The 24,689-nt window shown below is 37.9% G+C and overlaps 1 protein-coding gene across 1 annotated transcript in view; it reads right to left on the reverse strand.

Annotated features, from left to right (window-relative positions):
* Positions 1 to 13,857: 13,857 nt before the first annotated feature.
* Positions 13,858 to 24,689, reverse strand: part of SYT16 (synaptotagmin 16) — a 101,779-nt gene continuing 90,947 nt past the window's right edge. Inside the window, exon 6 of the mRNA XM_049611539.1 lies at positions 13,858 to 16,258. Within this exon, the coding sequence (XP_049467496.1) occupies positions 15,945 to 16,258 (314 nt within the window). The 3' untranslated portion in view covers positions 13,858 to 15,944. The remainder of the gene's footprint in view (positions 16,259 to 24,689) is intronic.

Here is a 24,689-nt window from a genome sequence, read left to right on the forward strand (position 1 = left end):
GTTTGAACAGTTGATAGATTTTGAATCTAATCCATGAAAATCAGGCCAGAGTCTCATTCCTTATAGCACTGGCTATGACTGCCTACTGGTACTGTGCCAAGGATTTCAGAAAAAATGACCCTGTGGTCTCAGATATTCCCTTTATGACTTAGAAAGTCTTCATTTTGATCCAATGGCTAATTAAAACCTCAGGCTAATTTGTAAGCTTCTTTAAAAATATACAAAAGAGAAGATACCTTTCACAAAGGAGACTGGAGAAGGTATTCATGTTTCAGTCATTTACACTTTAGTATAAGTTCACCCAAAGGATTGATTGTATCATTTCTGATAGTGCACTCAAGGTATGCTTTTTCTTTTCTTTTTTTTTTAATCATGGCTTTTTGTTGTTGTTGCTGTTTTTCAATGGAGTTGTTATTCTTTGGTCAGGGAGGGATGATGAGGTCAAAGTGGACAAATTCAGGTAGCCAGTGAGCCAAATTAAAGAAGGGAAAATGACAAATGCAGTAGAAAAAGTTTTCCCAAAGCAGAGAGGCAATCCCTCAGAGAGGGAATCTCATTGAAGAAGGATATATACCACTTCCCTGACTCCCTATAGGGTCAGGCCAGGGCCTGGAAGGAAGAGAGTACCACTTGGGAATCAATTAAAAAGAAAAGTTGCTGTATTCAGAGCCAGGACAGGGCTGCTGTGCAGTGTCATGTTGACTTCTGCAATGGCAGATATTTTGCAAGGCTGAAGGGGCTACACAAAGTGGCCCTACAAATCTCATTGGCCCTGCTTCCTCAGGCACCCATTACCAACTGAACACCTATGACCAAACTTAGAGTTAACAATCTGTTAGCCCGAAGATTTGAAAAGCCAATCACCTTGCGCTAATGATGAACCTGACTATAGGAATCCCACAGCAATGTGGATCAAATCATCACAGGTGCCCTTTAAATATCTTACAATTCTATTTGCCAGTTACACCTCAAGGTCCAGTCACACTAGTTTTCTTGTTTCCTTGAATAGGGAAGGCTCTCACTTGTCTCAGGTATTTTGTACATGCTGTTTCTGCTTCCTTCACGTGCCTCCCTCTTACCTGGCTTACTGCTACTCAGCTTTCAAGTCACAGCTTAAACACCATTTCCTCGTGGCTTTCCTTCACAGCTTCCCACTGGCTAGGTTAGCCTCGTAATTACATTCCCAAATCACCTTACTGGCCCCATTTCACCAGAATCACCACACCAGGTTTCCGGCTAGTGCCGCCTTGTTAACACTGTGTTTCCAGTGCTGAGCACCCAGGGCCTCATCCATCAGAGGTAAGCATAGGCACATGTGAATGGATGGAGCCACCCTGTCTGGCTCAAGGTGCCTGGTTTTTCCTTAGCTATGTAGCTATCAGCTGGTGAACTTACAAAGCCTGAGGGTAGCAGCTAGTTGCTGTCCTGTAAAGGAGAGGGGAAAGCCTGTTACATAGAACATTGTTTTCTCCCCTTAATGAGATATTATGTCGATTACAGCAACTTCTTTTTCTTCTTACGGCATCTTATAAATTTCTCAACCTGGATTTTACTGGCATTGGGAAATAACCTTAAAGTTCTTTATATATTTTCCTAATTCTGTTCTCTCTGTGTCCTCCAAAGTAAGCAGGATCCTCTGATGTGTTTCATCTTTCCTTAAAATGCTCCTCTACCTCAGGTAAAAAGGAGCCTTCATCATCACAGGCTGTATCTCTATGGAGCAAAAAATTAAAAGTTAAAAAAAAAACCTCATTGGGGAGCAGCTAGCTAACTTGACCAATATGGACAGTACTTCTAGTCTAGTTGATCAGAAGAGACCAGGAAACCTTCTTCTCTTGTCAATAGAACTCTCCAAATAATTGCCAAATCCCCTCCTCATCTGGGACCACCTCAAGAAAAATAATAGATGTTGGAAACATGATGGAAAGGTCAGGGAAATCTCAAGATCACGGAATTGCTTGGTGGCAAAGCCAGAAATAGAGCACAGGTATGAGTTTAATCTTTACTGGACTACTTATGTCTGCACATAGAAGTTTACAAATTCTTCAATCCTCCTGGCAGGAGATCAGAGCACATCTTTCACTAAACATTCTGGATTTTAAAATTAAATACTTAAATACCATACAGTCCACCTTAGAATTAATCTAAATTGTAATCTTCTCACCTCAAGACAACCCTTGAATCTTGTCCCTCCTTGAGACGACCACAGATGTAATGCTAATCCTGTCTCCTACTCCTTATCTATTTGCTAACAAGAATGAGATGTTTTATTATGTAGTAGAATGCACATTAAAATTCATCAGTGCTCCGAACTGTCACCCAAGTTTCTTCTTGAGCCATGTCTCTGAATCTCCCTAGAGAAACCCTAGGGAAACTGTCAAGACACTATGTAGTTTACAAGACAGATAATGTGATTTGATTCATCAATAAAATGTTACTCAAGATTTTTTTAAATTACTACAAAAGACTTTAAGAACCATAGTCCTAGATAACTGTCTCAATTATTTTAACATTTAAAGATGGGTACATCTCTATTGACGGAATGTTAGAAATAGGAATCCTTTGTCAAGTTTTTGGTTCTGCAGATGATTTACTTTAAAACTCTATTCCCTCTGCAATACTCTGTTTTTGCTCACAGTTTTATATGCTTTGCTTTGGTGTTTTTAAAAGGTTACATATGTATGTTTGCACATACACACGTAGAAATGCTCCGCCATACTCAGGCTGTCAGCTCAAACTCTGCCCTGTGGCTCTGGAAATGTGAACTCAAGTGATCTTTATTTGCAGAAGCACCCCCAAACAGTGTAGAAATGCTCTACAATGGCTAATGTGAGCAACTAAAATCCTTAATCAGCCCATAATGTTCTAGTGCCACCGTGGGTTAGGAAGTAACAGATAAGCTTACAGTTAGCAGGTTTTCCTTAAATAATCACCACTGCTACAACATTTGAAATAAAATTGTTTTTTAAAAAGGAAAACTGTGTGTGCTAGATACTGTGTAGAAGAATCCTAATGGATTCAATTTCCTGTACATGCAAATGAACAATTCCTAGCCTTCTTAAATATAGGTGGAGCCATGTGACTCGTTCTGACCAAAGGAGTTTACACAGAAGTGGTGAGCACCCTCTAAGCCTGGTTCCTTGAATGTACATTTGATTCTCGTGCTTTTTCTTCCTCCTTCATTTGATTAGCCATATAGTCCTTCAGAGGCCCTAAGAACTCTGGGATGGCTCTCAGTCCCTGAAATGCTGCTAATAAAGAAAGCTGCATGGGCAAAAGCATGTTAGTCAGAAATAAACTTATCTTATGCTGACTCACTGACATTTAGGGTTGTTTATTATAACAAGTAGCATTAATTACTTCAACTAATGCAATATCCAAAAATGGTAAAAATAGATTTTCCCTGTAACATTTAGAGAATGTTTCTTTGTTTGTTTGTTTGTTTGTTTGTTTGTTTAGGGGACATCAACAATGTTTTTATAGCTATGGAGGTCTGACCATAATAGCCCTGCCCTGGTATTTCTAGCTTCCTGCACTGGATTCTTACAAACCTATTCAAACTGGTTATACACAGAGAAGCCAGAACTCCAAACAAAAGCCTCTCTGATAAACAATTACTTACCCTTTTGTATAGCAATACTTACATTTTTCCTTCTCAGAATCCTCTTCAGATGCAATTTAATTATTTCAGGTGATCTTTACGTATATATAGCTCCTTAGTTACCCAATATTCAACACTTTATCATTTGAATTGAAATACGTTGATTCATATATGTGTTTAACATAAAAGTCTACAGCATCCTAAAACCAAAATAAATTATAGGGGTCATAAATATAACATTTATCATTATATATATATATTGCAGTTGGTGTGGTTTTGGAGTTAATGGTTTCTGTATATACTAAATTAAGCAATATCATTCAGGCCCATAAAATTTGCATGTTGATGCTGCAAAACTGTATCTTTTTTTAGCATAAAAAAATTTCACACATATACATATAAGCCATCTGCTTAAACTTTATTGATAAAACCAGTTTTACAAAATTAGAATGATTTTCAGTTTTGAACTATCATGAGTTCAGTTGCAGCAGACATTTTGTACAAACTGGGGCTAATACTTCTTCTATGTTTCTGGTTTAAACAAAAAGCAATTCGAATTTATCCTCATGCATTTAAATATTTAATACAGAAAGAGTTTTTAGGCTGCATAAAATATGCTTCCAACATCACTGTGAGACAGAAATTCCACTTTAAGCATTCTTTGTACAAGAAAAACAGTATAATTCTTCTAATCACAAACCTATTCTCTATCACAGGTAAACAATTTCATATTTTCTAATGTATTTTCAAGGGTGCTTGTATCACAAGAGTATAGACATTAAATATTTCACTAGTTTGCCCAGGTAAAACACAGACGTAACAGTGCAGCAATAATACATTAAAACCAGTGTTATGAAATCTGGGACATTACAAAAAGTAGAAAGGTATTCTAGTTTTTAAGTTTAACAATTAAAAAAATTTCCAAACGTCTTCCTATACACTATCCACCAACAGAATTTTAGAAATGGGGTGGGTCATTACATTCTATAGCTGTTTGTTTTGGTAACAGCTGGAGATACATTCATGCTTCTTAAATAGAAGACACCATAAGTCAATAAGTCATACTGTGAGGAACACAGGGACACATACATGGAATGTTCTGAAGATTTCCAAAGTTTCTAAAATGAGAGTTCAACCTTTTGTAGGAGAAAATACTTTTTGTTTCTTCTCTCTTGAAATTCTGGACCACCCAGGGATTGATTGTCTGCTGGAAAACTTTGGAGGAAGAAATATAATAGCAGCCAGATCTAGAAATGCCCATGAAGTGATGGGACAGGTTTGGGGCAGCTCCTACCTTACAACTAACAAGTCTGGCCTGAAACAATGAATTTGCCCATGAAAGCCTTCTTGTGACTAAAGGTCTTCTAAAGGAAGACCAGATTGTAAGCCATGTTACATTAAATTGTCCCCATAAGTGAAATCTGTAAAACTGTTGACCACCATTCACAAGCACCAAAAACTCAGGACAGTCTAGTACATATAAATAACTCACGAAAGTAAACATGGGATGTAGAAGGTACAGGCTAACAATATTAATACAACTCTAGCATCCAGCTGTGAGCTGAACAGAAATACAAAGTACATTCTCTGCTGAGAACAGTGTGCTCCATGTAAGGGTAAAAACTCCCCAAAATAGTTTCATATATTCAAAATGAATGAATCATTCACATTTACTTTTTTTGGCATGCAAGTTCTTCAAGGACACCCATCAAAACTTAAGATATAAAGGAAAACCAATAAAATATTTTAAAACAACAGAGTTGCACACAGTATGCATATGGTAAAACATAAATGTGTGAATATGAACAACTGTTTCGGATGCCATATGAAGACCAAAAAACTTGAGAGTCAGATTTATCTTGCACTGTGAACACCAAATATTGCTATGAAATCTTGGATGTACCTTGAACATGTTTTTTTTTTAATCTTTACTTTTTTCTGGGAGATGATAAGTGGTATTTAGGAAAAGAATGGTTATGTGGGTGAGGAAAGTCACTTGGGAGGGGAAAGCTGGAGAAGTGTGATTCTCCAAGAGAAATATAATAATGTAGACGGCAGGACCTTTTCTGCTGGGGGAAACATCTTTCCAAATGCTATATTCAGATTCCATTTTTGTGAAAAAAATGCATAACTTAATACTTTCTCAGTACTCAAAGTTAAATTGTTCTGAAGGAGAATGGTCTGCGTTCAACTCAGATTGGCAAGCCTGCTGAAAAGATGGATTCGCAATTTGTTCTGTGGTCAGGGTGTCTAAACAAAAGAATTAGAGCCTAATACTTCATTTCTATCTTCTCAGAGGCAGAAGGGCTAAAGACCATCCCGACTGTAAGTTTTAGTCAAATAACTGTCTATGAATATAGTTCAATGATTGGCAGAGATCTAGAAGTGTCAATTACTTTGATATACTGACACAAAGAACTGATTTGGCCTTAAAAATAATAAAATATCTCACAGCCTTCAAAAACTCTTCAGTTCTGCAGAGTGGATTTCCATCTATTACCTTGTCATGCCTATGGCCCTGGTACATAGTGTTTGTGGTTTTAATGAAGGAATGAATGAATCTTATAATAACCTGGTGAAAATAAGTAAAATGAGTATTACTATTACCATCTGCCAGACGCAACATTGAAGGCTGAGAGAACTTGTGACTTGACATTGATCTGAGAGCTCATTAGGGGAAGATTTGGTATAGAACACAGTCCTCATTAATTTTAATCTAACCCAATATTCTTTCCGCAACCACACCTTCAGCTCCGCAACAATGCCCCGGTTCCGCAAGTTGCTGCAGCTACAAAGCAAAGGGCAGTCAGTGCACGTGAACATGTCAAAATGTTTCCCAGATATTGATCATCAGTCAGATCTCCCCATTCACCCAGCGTGATTATCAGTGTTACTACTCCAATATCTACTACGTGCTCATTCAGCCTATGCATTACCATGGGTCATCCTTGTATTCAAAATTCAGAGTTCCTGTATGATCCAGATCTTATATTCACTTTTAGCTCATTTGCACCATTGACTATGACAGGGTGCAATCCCGAAACTTCCTTTCTCTTGGCAGCAGTGGTAAATGTAAAGTCATATAAACCAGTAACAGAAGGTGGTTTTCTATCCTGAATCAGTAATAATGTAATTAGCACTTTTTATCAATGTGTATTTAAATCAGTGCTCAGCAAGAAAAAATACTACAGAATCACTAAATTTGGGGATCATATCCTCTCTGCCTTCAGAACTTTCTGTGCTTAGATTCCAATTGTGAAATCATGTAATATTTTCCAGGAATCTTCTCCTCAAAGGTGAAACAAGCCCAATATCACATAGGTGAAATTCATGCTGGGTTGGAAGTTGCTACATTTTAGTTATTGCATCACATGGATCGATCCACCTATTTTTCTTGAGAATATGCACATCAACAAACTGTACAATAGCAATTAGAACTAAAAATAAAAATAAACAGATAATTAACAGACCAGTACATCCAGACAATGGGATATTATTATGCGGCACTAAAAAGGAATGAACTACGAAGCCATGAAAACACAGGGAGGAAACGTAAATGCATATTACTAAGTGAAAGCAGCCAATCTGAAAAGACTACATACTGTCTGATTCCAACCATATGACATTCTGGAAAAGGCAAAGCTATGGAGAGAATAAAAAGATCACTGGTTGCCAAGGGTTAGGGAGGAGGGATAAATAGGCAGGGCACAGAAAATTCATAGGGTAGTGAAACACCAAGACTGAACTCTAATGTAAAATATGGAATTTTGGTGGCAATGATGTGCCAGTGTAAGCTCATCAGAGTAACAAACAGAGCCACCCTGGTGGGGTATGCTGATAGTGGGTGAGGTTGTGCAAGCATGGGGGCAGGGAGTAGATAGGAACCCTACAGTCCACTCAAACTTGCTATGAACCTAAAACTTTCTCAAAAAAACGTTTATTAATTTTTTTTAAAAAGCAATTAGATCACAAACGCCATTATGCCTTTTTCTGAAAATAGAGGTCAAACCTTAATTCAAAACATTATTACAGAAATGTCTCGGTCACACTAAAGTATGCAAATACTAACTTCTTATTTACAAACTTAAAATAATAAAGACTGCAATAAAATTAAAATTTTAAATTCTGGGAAACATTTTATATTTCACAATAACAAAATTCATAGCTGCGTTAGTATGGTGGCATAATAAAACACTGTAATATAACTTGGTGTAGTTGTGAATTAATAAATATTAGCATGGCCCACAGGAAAATGGCAACATTAGTAAACTGCTCAAGTGCCAACTATAAGGAACTTGACAAACTCTTAAGAGAGACGTGTGGCCGTAGAATGTGAACACAGTACACAGAATAGCTTACATGGAAATATCCTTCTGTTAGTGTACCAATCTCACCAATCAGAGTTCTTCATGGCAACCTTTTAATATCTTTCCCCCCAAACCAAGGTCTTCATCAAATAAGAGATATAAACTTTTTTTTTTTTTATAATGGACCATCAACTGGGCAACACTAAAAGACGTCTTCAGTAAGAATTTTTAGGCCATCAAAGATTCTGACCTGGAATCATGGATTGAGACATATTTAGTAGATATGTGAGATCAGTTTCTATGATCTTGTAACTAAGCAAAAAATCCATTGGATAAACCACGTTTGTCTCCTATTATACAATTGAAGTTAAGAGTTACATTCAGACCAATTTAAACTTATTTAAGACTAGAAAACAATTATTGGTTCATCTGCCAAGGAAGGGACACTCCCAATGTTGGTCTCTACCCATTTGACAGGGATGTCCCAAATGTGTTTAGTGTACGATATCTAAGACAAGTTTTAATCCAAAGAAACAGAGAGGTAAGCAGGGATCTCTGTTTCATGCCTTTATCCTCCCTTTTTCTGGCAGCTACTGTTTCCAGTTCACTCTTTCAAAAAAGTAAAAGGTAGCAATGCCTTTCAGCTATTAAAACATGGAGCTTATAAGAACTGTGTCACATTTGTTTGTACAGACCTAGCATTCCAGGCTCTGACCCGCTTACTGCTTTACAAAAGGTATTCAATATTCAATTATAAAAGTGAAAAATAGGAAATATCCAACTTCTACTTCAAGCTAGAACTTATTTCATTACTAGAATGGAATGGTGCATTTCTTCCCTCAGTTGTAAAACGCATCTGTTTATTTTGAAGGGAAGTATAGACTGACAAACAGTACGTTTATTTCTTAACTAGAGGCAGGGTAATAACTCCCACTTTCTGTAAATCTTCTCCCTTTCCACAGGGAGGAAAGAAATCGTTACAGAAATACATTAGACAAAAATTAAGAGTAATAAAAGATCTTATTGTTTACCCAGTTTAAAAAAATGGAATATTTAGAAACAAAAGTAATTGTTGAACTCAAAGTATTTCACTCATCTACTACTCTGCAGCCCCTAGTCGAGAGTCTGGGATAACTATCTTTTGAATGAATACATTTTGTATAAAAATTAAAAAAAAAACAGTAAGTAGATACTTTAAGGGGAAAATGAAGTAGACAAAAAGAATGTACAAATATGGCGGTCTCAATGGGAAGGCAGCCTTCTCACAGTCCTCAAAGTAGAGTTGGTAGGTAGCATTGTTACTCAAAGGCATGAAGTAAAAACTCCTATGAAGATAGTTTGAGGCAGCATTAGTGAGCAAGGGTGAGCAGGTAGCAACATCCGGGGGTGGTTTATTCTAAGAATGTCCACGGGCCTCAATGACTGTCTCTGAGTTCATTTTGTAAAGCTGTTTTACAGGTTCCACAGTGGCTATAAATACAGCTCAGGATACTGCTTTGTGACCCAAGGGAAACAAAAACACTGTAGAAGAGGAAACTCACCCAGAGCCTACAGGCATCCCCAGAGTCACCTAAACAAGGCCCAAACAGGAACTCCCCACAGAAAACCTCCTCTTATGCACAGAAAAATCAATGTGGAAACAATGTCCAAAGGGGGAGAGGAGAGGCCTAGAGTGTTGTTTTTGTTGATTCTGTTTGGAGGTTATACACAAAATATCACAATTAGAAGGAACTTTAAAAAGACTGTCTTCCCAGGTGCCCTTCTGTTCTCCTTCAGACAGAACCCACACCCCACCCAGAGGTTTCTATTTAAAAGCCTTTCAAAGCTGATTCTGTGCTCTCCCTGGACAATTACCCCTCCGACGTGACTGAGACATACCTCAGGCCCTGGCTTCTTAGACACGGCCTCTGTTACATTCTGTCAATATGTTTCACCTCCTTCCAAGGATAACCCATAACAAGAAGCTCTGTTTTTTGTGTCATATGATCGGACCAATTGAGTAACTGTTGATAAACATTGTTTTTATCATGGTGACTAATTGCTTCAGTATATAATCACACTACTCCAAAAAAGATTTTAGGTCCTGCACTAGCCCAAATCACCAGGTGCTAGACACAAGGAAATCCAAGGAACACATTTTTGAATGAATGCAAAACCATCTTCATATCCTTCTCCTTATATCCAAGTTAAACTCTTGTTACCTGATTTAGATGGTGACTCTGACTAGTGCCCACATGACTAAAGACATCCGTCCCCCATAACTTCCCTACCTGCTGAATTATTCCTAACAAAAACCGCTAAGCTAAGTGATTCTTCTCCAGTCTCCCCATTTCTCCTTAATTGGGAATCCTAGAACCCGAGTCAGCACTTTGGCGATCTGGCAATATTGGGAATGCAGGCTCATTCTTGCCCATCCCAGAATCACACTCGGTTTAAAACAGCAAGTAGCACATGACTGGCTCTTGGCACTTGGTTACCTTAAACTTGAGATGGTGCGTTCCTGACCGCTTCTGCTGACCAAATGTTCACAAACCTTCTTCTAAATTCTCCGGGAACTCTCCTTCTTACTCGTGGTTTGAACACTTGAGAGCGATGCAACATGCTTTCTATGACATCAGTAAGTCACTCTTTAGAGCCCTTCTCAAAAAGGAGTCAGTATGAACTCTGATAGAATTCCTTTCATCGTGATCTCCCAAGGGACACAGTGGTAAATAATCGGTCCTGGAAAGAACTTTCCAAACAGTTAGATGACTTGACAGCTGCATTATTAGATCAGTTTTATTAAAAAAAATTTTTTTAGTGTTTTTATTTATTTTTGAGAGAGAGAGAAACAGAGTAATAGTTGGGGAGGGGCAGAGAGAGAGGGAGACACAGAATCGGAAGCAGGCTGCAGTCTCTGAGCTGTCAGCACAGAGCCTGATGTGGGGTCGAACTCACAAACTGTGAGGTCATGACCTGAGCAGAAGTCAGACGTTTAACTGACTGAGCCCCACAGCCGCCCCTATTGGATCAGTTTTAAAAATTTGCCTATGAAGATATTATAAGGGTGTATAACATGGGCTAAAAAATTGTCTGTTTTTAAATGCGTGTCAGTAAATTGCCACACTATTTTTTTTCTTTTATTTTCTTTTTCATACGAAAGTTGAAATGTATACTCAAGTTGTCACTCTTTTCATGGGTATATGGTCAATGTACATCTTGTAGAAAAGAAATGGGCATAAGAGAGGCCTGGTGTCTGATTTAGCAAGATGTGCACACAAGCACCAAGGTTTTGCATCCCCTCCAGACTAAGGGGGTGAAAGACAAAAAGATTTGGTTATTAAATCTCATTTGGGATTTATTAAGACTCAATATACCAGGCTTATCTCTTTTTAGGTTGCCCGCTAAGACTACTTTCCTTTGTAAATTCAGACCAGCTTTATGAGTCTATCCTTTTTAAAGTATCTGAAAATTGTTTTTAGCCTTTTTCTACAGTTACTCTTACTTTCACTAGACAGAGAAACAAATCTTAAATGCTTTATTCTTTTTTAAGTATGGCTTGGGGTGGGGTAGATATTGAATAATTACTATATGTCAGGCTCGATGCTGTTATTTTATTACCATATTTTCAAAAACCTCATGAGGTAGATACCTTTTCCATTTTCCAGTTGAAGAATCAGGGACACAGATTGACTAATTTTCAAAAGGCCACATAGCTAGTGGAGTTCCATTCAAACCCAGGCTGAGACCGCAGCCCATGCCAACTTCCTCGAGCTACGTTAGACCAGTTTCATTTCCCTCATCTTTAAGTGTTTTTGAGAATCCCACAACTTGTGAAAAAATGATAGCTAGTTAATCTGAAATGTCTTTTGGTTTGTTGGTTTTACTCTTCTTGAAAATATGCCAGTGGAGGCTAAAGGTATCCAGCATATGTATTTATTCTTTAATTCTTCCCTATGCAAACTATATGATTTCTTTGCTTTCTACAGTTTTGCCTAGCTTTTCTTTTGAACAAATGCATGATTTTTTCAAGACAAAATGCTTTTGCCATTTCCGGATTATCTGTCATGTTTTTGTTGTGGATCAAATGGAACAGAATGTGCTTTGGCCACAGTTCCCTTAAAGTGGGAGGAGATACCGCATGTGTTTTCTACTCCTGTTTATTGTTAAAGCTTATTCCTCCATGTGGTTTTTTTTTAATTTTTTTTAACGTTTATTTATTTTTGAGACAGAGAGAGACAGAGCATGAATGGGGGAGGGTCAGAGAGAGAGGGAGACACAGAATCCGAGCAGTCAGCACAGAGCCTGACGCAGGGCTTGAACTCACGGACCGCGAGATCACGACCTGAGCCGAAGTCGGACGCTTAACCGACTGAGCCACCCAGGCGCCCCACCCTCCATGTGGTTTTATGTCATCTACAAATAATTCTTTTCTATCACTTTTCTGATCTTACTGTACTAAGTTCTCTGCTGCAAGAGGAGAGCCAGGCCTTGGGGCAACTCACAGTTCAATGTCCACACTGAACCATCAGTTTCATAAAATTTGTGGCCATTAGAGAAGCACTCTCTCTTAACTTGATGGTGGCTGCAACTTAAATGATGCTTTACTTGTAAAGAAAAGAACTTTGGTTCTCAGATAAGACCATCTAGGACAAGCAGGATATAAAGTACAGTGACTGCCTGAGAGGTGCCAACAGTTTGCACAATACAGCGCAAGCCCCCACCCTGCAAAGGCAGAGGCCATTTCAGGCTCGCTGAGGCACCTCACACTATGGAGAGCATCAGTGCTGAAGTCAATCAGTTACTGTCATTGAAGAAGGAGCAGAGGACACGGTGCCTAACGTGAACAAAGACGCGGGAGCTTGCTCTCTTCTCCCCCTTGCCATCATCGCGTGGACTCTCTCTCCAACTTTGTGCAGGCAGATGCCAAGCAGAATACATCCAATGGCGGTACAAGTTCTTCCATTAAGGAAGGCAAGACCTCCCTCCACAACTACACTACATCAGCCAAAACGGTCCCAAACAACTTGCATCACACTGGGAGCCAGTGAAGGAGAGGGAAGCCAGAGCAGATGCCTCCCTGCCTGGTGAATGGCCCATTTACAAACTCAACAATAGTCAGAGGGGAGCAGGGGGCACAAGAGTTACCACCATGATTGGTGACACCAGCACTTCTGGATCCAGTGTAAGTCAATGCCCTGAAAGAAGACAGGCTAGAAAGCAGATTACCATAAACCTAGAGCATCATTTACCCTCTACCCTGTTATTTAAAAATCACTGTCTTTAGGAAAAATCATGGAAGGAACTACTCACGCAACAAATGCTGGTGCTTCCTCACTCTCAAATGTCTCTATGGGATATTAACTGTTAGCTAGATAAAACAGGCAAAAGCAGCCTTTTCACTGCTGAACCAACTAATTACCTTTTATAACTCTTAAAAAGCGAAGGTAGATGTAAGAGCTCTAGTGAAAAGAAAAACATGTTAAGTGCATTGTGTCTAGACTTTGCCAAGCAAATAAGGGAGAGAAAATGTACAAAATCAAAAGATCTTGCTACACCAGAATTTCGAATCAATGTAAAAAAAATTTCAGCCTCATATTTTAATGTATCTTGTCATTAGCATTTCATATTTACACAATCAGCCTCAGATTGCTGTATATTCAAGATGTACACGCATCCTACATGGTGAATAGCACCCACATAGTAAAATTACAAAAAATTAAAAATGCTTTTCAGGCATCTCATCCCTTAAAATGCTGCACATTCCTGTAACTGTCTCATAAACAGACTATTGGAAAAAAGATCAAACACACAAGGATATCTTCACTACACCAGCAGAAAGCCCTAAAAGTGGGTGGGTCAAGGCAGAAAATGAAGTCTAGGTGATTATTGGGCACCATAAAACAAGGGATGCAGCAAAACACAGAACAGGAAAATATGAGGCGCGGGTGGGGTGGGTGGGGGGGATCCAGGACTGTCAGTACAATATATGCAGGTTTTTTTCAAATGTAAATTTTAAAGTGAATGCTGCTTTTATGTTTCTGCATAAAGGAAAGCATAACAAGGCTGCTTTACTTCCCTTTTAAACACAAGCGCATGAAGAGAGTAAGGGTTGTGAAAAGCCAATTCTTTGTGCCGCTACTTAATCAATTGCACTCAGTTCTACTCGATGACACAGCCACACTGCAAAGACCACTCAGCAGTTAATGGATATAATGTTGGAAAAGCACTTTGAGGTCTTCCAAAGAAAGGTAGGGTAAAAACCCAAAGGAGCATGGTTTTATTACTTATTCCCAATAACGAAGCAGTATTGTGGATGGAACTCCCGTGACCTAAAAAGAAATTAAGGTATTAATTTATTTTACTAATTCTTATTCTTCCATAGGAAATCACTTCTTTCGCAAGTTGGTATGTGAAATCACAGTAGAATTAGCCAGTGCCCTAGTCTGTTCTTGTCAGGATAACCATTCCACACTGCACTGCGAGGGATAAATATGTTCTTCAAGTGTTACAGCCTACGTTTACAATCTGTCAAAATGTGGAGCTGAGGAGGAGTTCTGTGTTTTTCACTGTATACATCCATCACTAGCTATCACTCTCCTCACAGACAGCAAAAAGTCAACAATGAAACATAAAAGCTAAAAATAAGCAACTGAGCAATTGCTCAGAAGAGCCGTGCGACAGGCACCGGCTCTACACGGACACACATTCCTTCCCTTTCTTTATTACTGGCAATTTAAGGTAACTGAAGTTAAGGATGCAGACATAAGCAAAAGAAAAAGAAACATGCACTGCACAAATATGTCAAAGTGGGAAATAAAATTTCATGCTCATAACCACACAAGATCAGCGTTCCGAATGGCACATGCCCGGAATGCAAGGAGTGACTAATATATGCTACCGCAAATGCCGTGAGAAATGACAATTATAGGCACTTCAAATGCTCAGAAAAAGAACTCAGTGTCATTTCATACAAGCTGCAAATATTTCTTCATTCACAGGTGTCATAACATGTTCACATCTAAGAGTCAATCAAATCAACATTTATTAAAGACCCACTGTGTACCATTTACTATGCTCTAATCATGGAAAATAGTGCATGAAAAAGAATATGGTTTACATGCAGGTGTATGTTCAAAATATATGTATGGGTATATGCCACTGAATATAGAAAAAGTGTAATCTAAAGGAAAACGCCCAATTCAGAAAATCAGAAAATCCATGACTTCAATAGGTACTTTTGGTTTTCTTCTCATTCTGTAAGAATATATTAGGTAAGAAAAATGGCAGAAAAACCTTGAAAATTACAAGTTGGAAATCTTACAAATGAAAAGGAGACAAGTTGTCTTTCAACAATGTTTTTAAACTCTTTTTTTAACCTTCAAAATGATTCATTTAACAAAATCTCACAGGAAACCACAATGTATAAGTGAGATAAAGAAAGGTATATATATAATGAATAGAAATGTGTTGTATAAGTACACGTTTATAACATTTATTAGGTAAATAAATGAGGTGTGTTTTCATAAAGACAAAAATGTGAAATAGGGAATGATAGATGACAGTTACATTCTTTTATGAGCCTCAGCATCTGATTCGTTTCTGTATTTGGGGGGTTTTGGCACCATATTAACAAAATTCTGGTTCATACACATACCTGGGTACAAATAGTAAGATTTAACAGCTCCCCTGAAATCTCAGGTTATTCTTCAAGCAAACAGAGACAGCAAGAAAAGCTTTATTCCATAGGCTGAACCCAGATACACTAACGTACGAACACAAATTGACTCATCACTGTTCTCAACTATGGTTAATTTTCCATCAAGTACACTTGACCATGTGTATGTGGGGTTTTTTTTAAATTACAATATTTAAATTCAAATCAAACCTTCGAGAGACCCAAAGACCCTGCCCAGAATGTCCCAGAGGTTAGAAGACCCTAATCCCTATTTGTAAGCCTGTCTTTAAAAAGCCCACCAGCATATGAGGAGTTGGTATGAGTGGCTAAAAGGCGGGTCACCGGGCCATACGTAGCACACAAATGCCTGTTGGCAGAACTAGGATTCGAGCAAGGTGTGCCATCTGCAGATCTGCTGACCTTTTGTTTCCTTCATTTCCTCCCAATGGTCTTGTTCCTCTTCTCCACTACTATTTTGGCCCAGAGCAATCCAACCGACCATCTCTTTACGCTTCATAGTGCGCCTGTTATAAATGGAAATCATCAACGTGACATCAGAGAGCTGAAAGAGGGCCACCTGGAAAACAAAGGTCTCCTTATAGACAGGATTGGGCTGACCACGTCGAATGGATGTCTTACAGCGGGACATCTCTTGACCCACAGAATTGAGAAGAAAGAGCTTCCCGTATGTATCTAAGAAAAAAAAAACAAATAAGAAAACATCAGGGCTTTCTGTTCTGCTAGTTGTGTTGTAATATTTACATGGGCTCCAAGTTTTTCCTTTTTAACACATTGATCAGCATCCTTGGGCCTGGTGTTTGCTGCAGGGCTAACATATTTTCCATGAATTATTAAGGAAAGGGATTATTAGCTTCAACGTTGAATGTTTCATGCAGCCCACAACAGGCACCTTGCTGATGTTCATCAGAAGCTCTACATTTACAGAGGTGTATACATGCCTAAGTATATGTGCAATGGTGTCTGTGGACATGCATGGTTCTTCATCCACATTTTGTTTATGTAACAAGATAAATATATACATTTTGTTCCAGGAGTGTTTTCTTTTAATAGTCAAAATACTGTTTTATGCCAAGATCACAGACTGCCTTCTCTTCTCACTCTCTCTATATTCTTTGGACCATCTTATCCACTCAGTGACAAGTACCAAATCTGTATCTCTAGCCTAGACTTCTCTCCCAAGCTCAAGATCCCAAGAGCAAGATCCCAAGCTCAATACCACATTGAGCACATTCCACACACCTCTCACTCATCGTGTCCCCAGCTTTTAAAAACTTGCTGCTCCAGGATTCCCCATCTCTGTGAACAGTAGCATCATCCACTAAATTACCCAAACCAGGAGTCAGGACTACATTTTTATTTATTTGTTTGTCTGTTTGTTTCTTTATTGTGAAACTGGCTTTCCATACAACACCTAGTGCTCATCCCAACAAGTGCCCTCCTGAATGCCCATCACCCATTTTCCCCTCTCTCCCACCCCCATCAACCCTCAGTTTCTTGTCTGTATTTAAGAGTCTCTTACGGTTTGCCTCCCTCCCTGTCTGTAAATTTTTTCCCCTTCCCCTCCCCTATGGTCTTCTGTTAAGTTTCTCAAGATCCACATATGAGTGAAAACATATAGTATCTGTCTTTCTCTGACTGACTTATTTCACTTAGCATAATACCCTCCAGTTCTATCCATATTGCTTCAAACGGCAGGATCTCATTCTTTCTCATATAAACCACATATGGTTTATAAACACAATGGAATACTACTGGACTACATTTTTGGCAAGACTGGCTCCTCGCCACTAGTCTAGCCAAGCAATCACCAAGTTCTGTTGATTCTATGTCCTAAATAGCTCCCAACTCTGCCCACTGCTTTCCATTCCCGAAGCCACTGAACTCTGCATGCACTGCAAGCTTGGGTCACCAGCCTCTATCAGAACCTGCAATACAGCAGGTCTCTTCATTCATCTCCCATCCCTGGGCTGCCCAATCCCACAGCCAGAAGGAGCTCTGTAAAATGCAAATCTGTTCATGTCACTCACTAATAGACAAAGACTAAGGCTTCAATACTTCCCACTAGTCACAGGATCAAAACTAAATGTCTTGGTATAAATCACACACTCTGACCCTCTTACCTTCCAGTTTTACTATGCACCACTGTTGCCTTTATATGCTGCATTCCCACTACACTGAAGTACCTTCACCCCTCCAACCCACCCTGCTCTCTCCCTTTCAACTTCTGCACAAACTCTACATGCTCTGATACCACATGTGATATTTATCTTCCCACGATTTCTATTCATTAGTTTTGTTTGGACGTGGCTGTCTCCAGGAATTATTGCTGACCACAAGCCCCTGCCCTGACCGGGATAACCCTTCTGTGTGGTCCATCAAAATCTAGCTTCAGGTTATCTCATGACTTAGCACCCAGCATTGTCATTGCTTGCTTACTCATCTGCAAGGCTATCAGTGTGAGAGAGGAATTGCCTTGTTTATGACTGTACCCCTGGTTCCTGGCCTGGAGTCTAACACATGGTAGACATTCAATAAATATTAAATATTTTGAAATGAATGTACATGACTATCCAGGAGGCTTGACTTTCTTTTTTCTTTTGGTCTTGGGTTTTCAAACTTGAAAAATGAAGATAAACCCCTTGTTTTATACCCCCTTGTACTAGAATGCTATAAAATGGTGACTAGCCTCATATGTTTAGTAACTTATAGAAAGGAAAGAAAATAGCCAAATTTTACTAACATAGTCTCTCCTTCTGCTAAAATTCCTGAATAATTACAAAGAAGATTATCCCTACAATTATATTTTATTAAAATCACTTGATTTATCAATTTATTGACCCTCTCTTAACTATGATTTTTTAAAATTTTTTTTATGTTTTATTTATTATTGAAGGAGAGAGAGACAGAGCGTGAGGGGGGAGGTGCAGAGAGAGAGGGAGACACAGAATACAAAGCAAGCTCTAGGCTATGAGCTGTCAGCACAGAGCCCGATGCTGGACTTGAACCTGTAAACCACGAGATCATGACCCAAACGGAAGTCAGAGGTCCAACCAACTGAGCCACCCAGGCACCCCTTAACTATGATTTTTACCACTAACTTCTGTGTGTCCTATTCTTTAGAAAACAAAACAAAACAAAACAAAACGTTAGGGCGTTTCCCCAATTCTATCATTCTGTACATTCTGTTCAATGCAGGCTGAAAGCTGGTTAGTGTTTACTGCTCACTTTCCCACCTACCAACCAGTCAAACTTTTAAAAGTGTAAATCCAGATCTCTGTAATTTACAGTTCCTTACAAGAGCATTGTAAGATCGGAAACAAATTACAACCTGCAGTTTTCTTTCTATGTTGATCTTTTTCTATTCCGGTTTGATGTGTTATTTTATTCACTTATCTGCTGAGAAACACAAGGTGTGAAATTACACTTCAGGTGTGAAAACACTTCTCTGTCTCAGAAACAGGGCTCTCCACTCTTCAAACTGCTCTACAGAGAAAGCTGTCAGAAAACCAACAATGGAGGAGTGAATTTGTGTTTCCGCAGCTGTACAGCTACATGATTCCTACAGGAAAAGTTCAACCCAGTCACCGAACTGCTCTGGCAATTCTGCTGTCAGTTATGGCAGTGGGAATTGAGATCATCTTGCAAACAAAGACTTGCTCATTTCACAAAGTGCAATTTCAATCTTTATCCCGTCACAAGATCCCTTTCTAATTATAAGAAAGGCCATTTACTCCTAAACCACCATCACCGAAGCTGAATTGAATGTGTATGACAAAAAAGGGCAATAATTATTTTATGAACAATCCAGTCTGAGGACACCTAACCAAAAGAAGAGAAACATTGCTGATTATTCCAGCTCCAGGGAACCTCTCCTCAGCATTAACGATGTGTTTATTTTTAATTGTCCAGAGCAAAGGCTGTGCCCAGGAAATTCTACCTGTGAGAAACAGTGCTGGGGTTTTTGGGGTTCGATGACTTATTCCAATGAGCACCAGTCAGAATTGACAAAGAAAGGGTCAAGTAAATATACAACTTAACTGAATTCTGTTTTAATTCTTTGGAATTGATAATACTTGCTACAAAACACCACCAAGCAATATTTTATCTTCTGATGGATGAGTATTCAGAATGCCCCACAGTGGCACTAATAAATAACTCAAAAACATCATCAAAAGTTTGAATGGGTTGGGGCACCTGGGTAGCTCAGTCGGTTGAGCCCCCGACTTCGACTCAGGTCATGATCTCGCTGTCTGTGACTTCGAGCCCCACGTCGGGCTCTGTGCTGACAGCTCAGAGCCTGGAGCCTGTTTCAGATTCTGTGTCTCCCTCTGTCTCTGCCCCTCCCCCACTGGTGCTCGCGCGCACGCTCGCGCTCTCTCTCTCTCTCTCTCTCTCTGTCAAAAATAAATAAACATTAAAAAGAAATTTTTTTTAAAGTTTCAATGGGTCATGATTCCTTGATAGAACTGGATGCTGCTCTTCTGACTCAGCTGTGTCAACTGCTTTACCAGTCATTGTCTCTTTTACCAGTTGTTTCCTTCTCCATACAGGAAGATGCCATGCATACCAAAAAAATTATAATAGTACATAATCCTCAATTTATCATGGCACAAAACTATGTCATTTTAAACTCAGAAGTCATTTTTCCAAAGAAACAGCACAATACCCTACTGGTTACTTATAGAGCTCATATGAAACACTGCCTATTTGCAGTACCATAGACTCTGCCTTGGGGCAGGGGTGGGGCACCGTGATTGACCAGGCAAGGGAAAGGAATTCAGTCATTTAACCTCCCCTTCTCTTTTAATTTATCATAGTTACAAGATATTTTAAACATACAGAAAAGAATAGAGAACAATATTACATATACCCAAATACCCATCACACAGATGTGTGGTATTTAGCATTTGTTATAGTTACCACTGACCTTTTGCTTTTTGTTGGATTTTTAGGAAATAAAATATTATAATTGAAGATCCTTGAGTATTCCTCCTTGATCCTATTTGATTGCTTCTCTCACTAATAGTAATTACTAGTCTGTATTTGGAGTTCATCGTTTTCATGTATATTTTTAGACTTTCACCATATAATAGACATAAATATACACAAAATATACTTAATAGTATTTTGCACATTTAAAGTACTTAGCATTTTACTGTATTTATTCCTGAAAACATGCCTTTTTTCATTCAGCATTAAGTTTTTTATATTATCTGTATTGATATATATACTTGTGACTCATTTATTTTAACAGATATATAATGTTTAAACTACAACTCACTTGTCCATTCTCCTAATTAATGGATATTTGTGTGTAATAACCAAGAATTGAAAAGATTTCAGTGAATATTTTTCTATATTTTACACTACCAAAATTTGAGAATTTTTCCAGTATATATGTAGGAGTGGATTGCTGGTTCTTTATAAATTCTAGATAAATATCTTTTTTATATTTATTGCTAGTATCTTTTCTCTGCATGTAGCTTACCTTTTTATTTTATAGTGACTTTTGTAGAGTAACTGCTTTAAATTTCTGTGGAGTCATGTTTATAAATGTTTTCCTTTTTAGTTTATGCACTAACAGAATTATTTAAGAAATCCTACCCAAACTCAATAGTCTCATATATTTTCTTCTATGAGTCATAAGAATTTATTTTTCATATTTAATCTTTAATCTACCAGAAATTGATCTTTGCGTGTGGTGTGAGGTAGGGATCTTTTTTTTTTTTTTTTTTTCCATACTGGAAGCATTATTCATTAAATAGCCCATCATCTCCCAACTGATTTGTAATACAATGTCAGATACCAAATTTCCAAGCCTGAGTGGCTCACCTGATAATAGTTATTATCATCATTTTATAATATGCCTAGCTGTCTGCTAGGGAGAATCCTTCTATTGTCTTTTTTACATTTTTCATTATTTTAAGCTCTTGCTTGGTTTAGCTGACTTATGCATATGAACATACAATCGGCTTGTAAAGTTCTATTAAAAGACATAAAGCAAAATATACCAAAAACAAACAAACAAACAAACAAACAAAAACCACCCACCCCCCGGGGATTTTGATCGAGATTGTACTGGATAGAAACTTGGGAAAAGTTGTCTTCACAGTATAGAACATTCTTACCAATGAACATAGTTTACCTATGGATTTAGTGTTCTCTTGTGTCTTTCAAAAAGTTTTGTATTTTTTTTCCATAATTTTCTTGTCTTTTGTTAATGTTATCCTTTGGTACCTTAGATATTTTCTTACTGTCATAGGTAGTAGTGTTTTAAAACTCTACTTTCTAACTGCTCTTGATGTATTAGAAAATAATTGGTTTTGTATGAAAAACTTATTAGTTTAAGTTTGTAGATTTTCCTAATGTAGACAATCATACTTTTACAAATAATGGCAGCTTTGTTTCTTCCTCTCATGTTTTAAATTTATATTTCTTTTTCTTATTCTACTGAATTGCCTTGAGCCTCCAGTCTAATATCAAGTAAGAGTGATGCCAGTGGGAATCCTTATTTTGTTCCTGACTTTAATAAAGGATTTCAGGATTAAGAATGACAGTTAGTGCAGATTTTCTTTAAATGCCCACTATCAAGGTTTAGCAAGTTCTCTTCCATATTGCATATTAGTTGTTGATATTTAACACTGTTTCCACCATTCTAAGCACTTTCCTGTACCAAAGGGGCATAAAACTTAAAACTGCACTTCCCTAAATCTTTTGCCAGTAAGATCCCACAAATGAAAGCTACTTGTCTGAGACTGGAAGGTAGAAGAAAAAGGGAGCCACATCTCTCCAGAGGCATGTGTCTAGGCATTAGCAGATGGCAAAGTAGGGGTTTTGCGCATGTGTTCAACCGTCCTTATGAGAATCACTCCTTTCTTGCACACACAGCTCAGACCATTTCAGCATTTTTCCTGTGATGTCTATACTTCTAGATTTCCTGAAGGGAGCCCCCTCAGGAAATTTTATCAATAATAGATAGTGCATTTTATCAAAAGCTTCTTTTGTACCTCTTGAGATAATCCTAATGGTTTTTCATAAATCAGTTAATATGGTGAACTACACAAGCATATTTTCGTAATGTTAAATCCTTCTTGTATTCTTGAGCCAAGTTCAGTGTGTTAGTAATTAGTATTTTTTTTCCTTATACATTATGAGGCTAGGTGGGCCCAACATAAACTACAGTGTGAGTGGCAAGATGTGCAGAGGGGAAACAGGGAGAGATTGGGAGCAAGAGAAACAATCCAGTGTTATATCTATCTTTTACACAGCAATTGTAGTCCTTTTACATTTATTATATCACATATCTTTTGATTTATTTTTATAGTTTTGGTTTGTGCTTTTTATTCTACACTTTCTATGCCTTTAAATATCCTTTTCTGGTTTCTATTGGAACCACTGAATTATCTTTATTCTAATTTACTCCCTCTATTGATTTGAAAGTTAGATTAAAATTTCAACATGTTCCTTGATTTAATATCTAAAATTAATCAATATTTTTACCCTCCTCTAAGCAATATAAGGATCTTAGAATTCTTTGATTTTTACTTCCCCTTCTCAACCTTCATGTTATTTCTACCTAGATTTTTATTTCCATTTGCTGTTATACTCCAAATATATTAGTAATTTTCCTGTTGTTTTATTTTTTGCAGTTTATACATGCTGATATTTACCTATATGTTCACCAATTTTTGTTCATTATTCTTTCCTAAAGTTCACTATTTCCTTCTAAGTTCAATTCTTTCTTCCTGAAATATATCAGTCAGTGGTTATTTCAGTGACAAACTCTTTCAAACTTTGTGGAAAATATCTTTATTTTTCCTTCACTCAAACAGAACACTAAGTTGAGAATGTTTTTCTCTTGAGACTTTGGTAATAATGTCCCCTTGTCCTCTGGCTTCTGTCATTGCTGTTGAGAAGTCTTTCCTCAGTCTTACTGCCATTCTTCTGCAGGTAACTTGGTTAAAAAAAACAAAACAATGAAAAACAAACAAATTAACAAAAAACCCCAGTTTGATTGAGATATAATTCATATACCATGGTTACCGTATTTCCCCCTTGTTGCTTTTCTGTCTAGATTTTCTGACTAACTTTAATATTATTGTGGGAATTCTCTCTCTCAAAAATAAACAAACATTTCAAAAAATGTAAAAACTCTCTCTCAAAAATAAATAAACATTAAATTTTTTTTTTTAAAAAGGGGCGCCTGGGTGGCTCAGTCGGTTAAATACCCAACTTCAGCTCAGGTCATGATCTCGCAGTTCATGAGTTCCAGCCTCTCAGCTGGCTCTTTACTGGCAGCTCAGAGCCTGGAGGCTGCTCCACATTATGTGTCTCCCTCGCTCTCTGCCCCTCTTCCACTCCTGCTTGCTTGCTCTTCCTCGCTCTCTCTCTCTCTCTCAAAAAGAAACATTAAAAATTTAAAAATATTATCGTGGGAATTAAGTAAAGGAATATCACCTATGCACTAAGTTAGTGCCACATATAAATCTTCATTTGAATTGGCCATAATTCTGAGCATATAGTGGTTACTAATAAACACTATATTTAGCTGAAACTGGCACCAGAACTTTAAAAGAAGGTGGTATGCTCCATATCTGTTTATTTTCATTTAGTCCTTTTTCCCTTGTACTCCATTTGTATAGCTTACCTCCTCCCACCCCTGTATCCCACGTGTTCTTCACACTCGACATGAGGCGGCTTGCTATGCTTTTTTGTTTTTCTTTGCTCTAGTCTCTGCTATTGTGAGTGCCTAACAAGGTTAATATGCTGCTGCTGTAAGTATTATCATTTGGGATGTAATTATCACATGTGGCTAATCATGCACATGCTGAGAGGCTGGGAACTTGTTGTTTTTAACTGGAGGGGACATCTTAATGATAGTTTTTGACAAGAACCATTATATGTGTGTCTATATACACACATATACACAATGCAGTAATGCACTGTAGAAGGAGACAAAGTGAAAATAAAGATGGAGAAAGAGAACCTGACAACAGAATATAGCTAATATATTTTTTAACATAGCACTTGTATGAGTAACATGAGCTTGTTAACCTCATTTAATAGGGAAGGAAATGAAATTCAGAGAGGTTAAGTCAAATGT

This window comes from Panthera uncia, assembly GCF_023721935.1.
Source record: "Panthera uncia isolate 11264 chromosome B3 unlocalized genomic scaffold, Puncia_PCG_1.0 HiC_scaffold_1, whole genome shotgun sequence".
Taxonomy (NCBI): Eukaryota; Metazoa; Chordata; class Mammalia; order Carnivora; family Felidae; genus Panthera; species Panthera uncia.